This window comes from Cariama cristata, unplaced genomic scaffold (genome assembly GCF_000690535.1).
Source record: "Cariama cristata isolate BGI_N322 unplaced genomic scaffold, ASM69053v1 scaffold28381, whole genome shotgun sequence".
Taxonomy (NCBI): domain Eukaryota; kingdom Metazoa; phylum Chordata; class Aves; order Cariamiformes; family Cariamidae; genus Cariama; species Cariama cristata.
Genome location: NW_009597990.1, coordinates 2,866 through 7,941, shown reverse-complemented (window position 1 = coordinate 7,941; position 5,076 = coordinate 2,866). Strand labels below are relative to the sequence as shown.

The window sequence follows — 5,076 nt, the reverse complement described above, 5'->3', positions numbered from 1 at the left end:
CAGTGCACTCTCAGTAATATTTTATAAAATGCTGTCAAATCTAACGCAGCCTGCCTAACCACAGTGTCACAAAAACAGTAGCTGCTGGAAATAGCTCACCTAGCTTCAGTTTGAACCTGGTTCAACGGAGGAAAGAGTCAAATTGTCCCCGTAAGCCCAAGACCAGAGTTCTTAGCACAGAAAAGCTCTGTCGGATCTGGGAGCTTTACAGCAGGTGGCATTGCTCCAACTTTGCAACCGATGGCAGAGTTAAACTAACAAACAACTCTTCCTTGCACAGGGGCTCCATCTACTTTAAGCCATGATTTCTAGATTTTTGTAGTGAACTCAGAAGCCACCAAACACTGTCCCATGACCGGTAACAGGGCATCCTATAGCGGAGCCATATGCACCGATAGCAAGGAACCCCTTCACTCCTACCCTGCTCATCTCAAGTCAAACAGTGGGACTCATCCTGCTTTTATGTAGCTGGTCCAACACACCCTGGGGCAACTTTATCTCCTGTATTTTCTTTAAACTATTGAATTATTTTATGCGGTCTAGTCTACAGTTCCCTCCAATCAGATGCATTCTGTCACAAAGCTGAAAGCAATATTTATAGGCTCTATATCTAGCTGCTGATTTATTGACCTAGAAGATCCCACTCCAGAGACAGTCACAGAGGCGCTTGTTTTCAACAAAGGGGCTCTGTATTGGGGTCTCTAGTTTAGAGTCACCTTAAAAAAGAGAAGTACAGCCTCCAGCCACTAGTCAGCCAGTCTGCGAGGCGGCACAAATATTTATTCCAAAATCAAATTTAATTTTTAATCTCTAGATCAATTTTTCAGTCTCTTTTAGGAAAAAAACCAAACTAGAAACTACATTTATTTGTAGAAAAGCACCGCCATTTGGGTTTTTTTGGAGAACACAAAGTGCTAAACGCATGTGAAGATCCCCGCTTTCTGCAGAAGGACACACCACCATTTGGGAACACCTTTTTCCCATCAGGAGCACTGCTAGTATCTGAGGAGATCCGGGTCTAAGGCGCACAGTCACATGTTCAACTGCACCTACAAGAGCCACATCTGCTTGCGGGTTCATTTGAGCCACAACTACTCCCCGAAAAGTCCCTCTTTCATGAGTAGCCCATCATTTAGCTTTCCTTTACCCCAAATCCTAGAAGGGAACCCAACGAGAAGCAACAAATATGAAAACGGGCCCAAGCGCTGTACTCACCGGTGTGCTGCTGTCGGAAAAGGTGTTCATGCTGATGGACCTGCTCATCTTGTCGGAGGAGAGGGATGGCGGGGAGGGACTGCGCTTCTCCAGCTGCTCCTGGGGTGGCAGGTCCTGGCGCTGGGCGTACTCACGCCATGCTCGCTGGATACTGAGGCAAACACCAAGGCACAGGGTTGAGGGGTGGAAAATACAGCAAGAAAAAGGATTTAAAAAATGTATTCTGGACTGAAGAGGTGGGGTTTGGCTTTTTTATCTTTTTTTTTGTGTGCACTTTGTTTTCTGATTTGGAGAGTGATCACACATAACTACCCTCTGTAGGTCTTATATTAGTCATTATATTCCACTTATATTAGTCATTATATTCCACTTCTGTTAAGTGGAAGAAATTCTTTATTTCAAATCCCTAAACCTACAGAAGTGATTTAAATTTCAGACTGTACGTAACTCAGCAATTCTCTTACATCTTGCAAACAAAATAAAAATATGCATTTATCTGTTTAAAAGAAATGAACAGCCTTCAACATCTTATATTTGTATCAGCTTTCAGATTAAAATGCAGATACAGTTGGCAGTTCCAAGCCAGACCAGTATCCTTTAAAATCTCCTTCGTCTTGGGTAGCTGGGGACTTCAAACCTCCTCCAAAGCAATGCCTGGGGATGGCGGTAGGAGTTCTGCTTCCAAACTCTAAACGTTGACCAGGTTTCTAAAAATCTGCTGTGAAATCCTGTACAGAAATTCCATTTTTCAGTGCCGGTTGGTGGCCAGGGTGGCTCTCACCAGGTGGCAGTGCCAGACTGCCTGTGCCTTTCTGAAGGTGCCAGGGAGCCCAGGGAGAGGTGCTGGGAGTCAAACTTGTGTTTTCAACAGCAATGGCTTTGACGCAAAGTGCGTGGGGGTTTGCACACAGGACGAGCTGCGAACTCTGCAGAAAAGCAGAGCTAAATTCTGACCTGAGGCTCAGCACCGTCGCTGCAGTGCACTGAGCTAGAAAGAGCTCCTTTTAGGATTTTTAAACAATGGAAAGTTTATTCACTGGGCTGTCAAGTCAGTAAAACCTTCCGTGTGTCTGTTAATCAGGTAGAGTACCCCGACCTTTGCTTGAGTTGTTCCCAGACTAGCAGGCGGTGCAAAGCTCTGGTGCTGCTCTGCGGGGAGCAGGTGGGCACTCCTTACATGGTATTTACGTATTTATATTTACATGTACTTTCTATTTTAAAGCTTGAGAATATACCAGGGTTAAGTCATAACTAACCTTCCAGAAAGCTCTCTGCAAATTTGTTCTTTCATCTGGCTTCTATTTGCATGACTAAAAGACACTGGCTGGATTTTAATTTGAAACTTCGTGTCCTTTTAATATTTTAATATAGCATTAATGTTTTAATGTCCTGTATAGCAAGTTAGCTGTAGCTTCTCAACTGAACGTGAAATTCAGTATGAAAAGTAGTAACGCATACAACTCTGTGTAAAGTTGTGCCTGACGTCGCAAAATTTCACCATGAAGTAGTTGGGGGCTTCAGCATAAAGATGTTTGTGTTTTTTGATGCAAGTGGAGCCACGTTAAACTTTCATTGTCTCCTGGGAAGTCCAGGGACACTGTGTTAGCATCTGCTGGATGGAGCTAATGCCTGCACCAGGGCTGGAGGAACACCACTGGAAGAGGCACAAAGAGGAGTCCTCTGCTCTGATAGACGTGTGCGTAAGTTTTAAGTGATATGCCCAGTATTACCACATGTCCTGATACAGCACAGTCAAGCCTTTTAGAATAACTGACCCCATGGTAAACTATACAATGTGTGGGAAGTGTATTACAAAGGCTAAAATCATTGCATTTGGAAGTTGGGGAGCTCACGACCAGCACACAGTGATGCTTCTCTCTTCCTTCCAGGTGATGTAGCTAGGTGTCATGCATCTGCCTCGGCTGAGCGCTAGCACTGCCTCCCTTTCCAATAAAAACCCGACTTTTCCAATAAAACCCAGCTTTCTCAGTGCCATGTAGCTGTGCCTCAGCCCCTGGTCCAGGAACCCTGGTCGCCTCAGACTCAGGTCTCCATCCCCATGCAAACCCAAGACTGCTCCTTGTAGAGGAGTCCTGTGAGCTGCCTGGGGAGCTTTAACCAGGCTTCACGTTAGATGTGAAAAGTACCACCGAGGAGACCTCTGCTTGCTCTGTGCTCTACTTCCCCCCTCTAGGATGTTCTCTGCATAGATGAAAAATCTAGCAGATTCTCAAATATTCTTTAGTTTCACAGAGGAAATGAGAAAATTAGTGCAACATTGAAGTTTAACATTTGAAACTCAGTTCAAAGAGAAGGTTTACGTGCTTAAAGGTAGAGAAGAGCTTAGTTAACTTGCTAAATTAGACACTTTTTTATCCTTTAAAGTTACACAGAAACCCACGATGGTTACAGTCTGGGTTCTGCGGTTCGGGAATCAGGCAAACTCAGCTGCGTTTAAAGGCAGAAACGACATTCTTCGTTACTTACATTTTCACTTTAGATTCCAAGGGCTGTAAGTTGATATGATATTTTTCGATATTATTTTCTTCATCCATGGCAAGCTGATGGCTATGGAAAAGAAAAAAAAAATTGATTTAATGCGTCTCAGCATGACATTTTTACAATTGCTGTGAATTAATTCCACAATTTTGACAAGAACATACAAGAGCTGCTTATTATAAGGTGTTGCTGTCTTTGGAGGAAGGTGTCTGGGTGCCTGTATCCAGCCCCATTTAACTGTTAACAAAAAGTATGAATTTGGATCCAGTTTCCAGATCGGAGCCTGCCTGAGTCCTTGCACTAAACCTTCCAGATGCCACAGCCCCAGAGACAGGCACACCCAGCAAAGAAGCCGCTGCAAATAAAAACCCCACTGGCAAATATAATAGATATTCTTGCTAAATTAACTTTCATCCCTGGGGCTACGTTTGAAAAGCTGGAGAGTAAAATGGAAAGTAACAATGGTAGCGCTGGTAGCAAATGAATTACATCAGCAAAAGCCATACAGGAATGTGAAGAAAAAATTCTTTGTAACAAATGATGACCGAGGAATTGGTGCTGCAAACCAATCGCGTTGAGAAAGCAATTCTAAAATGCTGGAAGATAAAAATCAAACATCTCTGACACTGCTTTAGATGGGACTAGCAGCATGAATGAAAAGTCTTCGCATGAAAATTTGTAAGATTAGACCCCAACCTGTGGAGTTATTTTGAGACCTTACTGGACACTTAATTACATCATTCAATCAGCAGCAGTTTTCAGAAATTATCCTCCTGTAACTAAAAATAAGAATCGTTTATGGGAGACATGCAAAATCTTGAATATTTAGTATATTACCAAGTGAAAAACATTGTCTACAACACAGAGAATGCCCCTCAGAAAGGGCTTGTTGCCTTATAAACGCCGTTTCACTGCACCATGTGCGAGACATTGTGGAAGTCGCACATTTACCTTTGCAGCAAGTCTTTGCCATCATTGACCTGTTCCAAGGTGTGCTGGAGCCTTTTGAGTTCTTCCTACAAAGAGAGAAAAAAAAAAACCATTTCAATGTGCTTATGGGAAGCCCTTGGTTGACATTGGAGATTCCCACTCAACCTCGAAACCTTGTAAACCAACCACTAAACAAAATGGTCCCTTGAGTGTCTACAGGACTGCTTTCAAATTTAGATGTCCAAAATAACTACAAAGAAACCAATATATTTATCAATGTGTCCAGCGCAAGCTTGAAAGAAAATATCAGACCTACAACAATAATAGGCAGAGCAAAAGAGGAAAGTATTCTTTCATGTCTTAGGTGTGTGGCTGCTTTGATTCGAGAGGAGAAGGTCTTGGTAAGAGGCAAGTGAGCATCAGCTTGTACTT

At 43.0% G+C, this 5,076-nt stretch overlaps 1 protein-coding gene across 1 annotated transcript; it reads right to left on the bottom strand.

Annotated features, from left to right (window-relative positions):
- Positions 1-1,155: 1,155 nt before the first annotated feature.
- On the bottom strand, positions 1,156-4,730 carry IQCJ (IQ motif containing J; the record flags this gene model as incomplete). The annotated part of the gene is made up of 3 exons (XM_009709121.1): positions 1,156-1,366; positions 3,703-3,783; positions 4,666-4,730. Coding segments are annotated over 3 exons (357 nt in total), but the record flags the coding sequence as incomplete, so codon positions are not given.
- Positions 4,731-5,076: the final 346 nt, after the last annotated feature.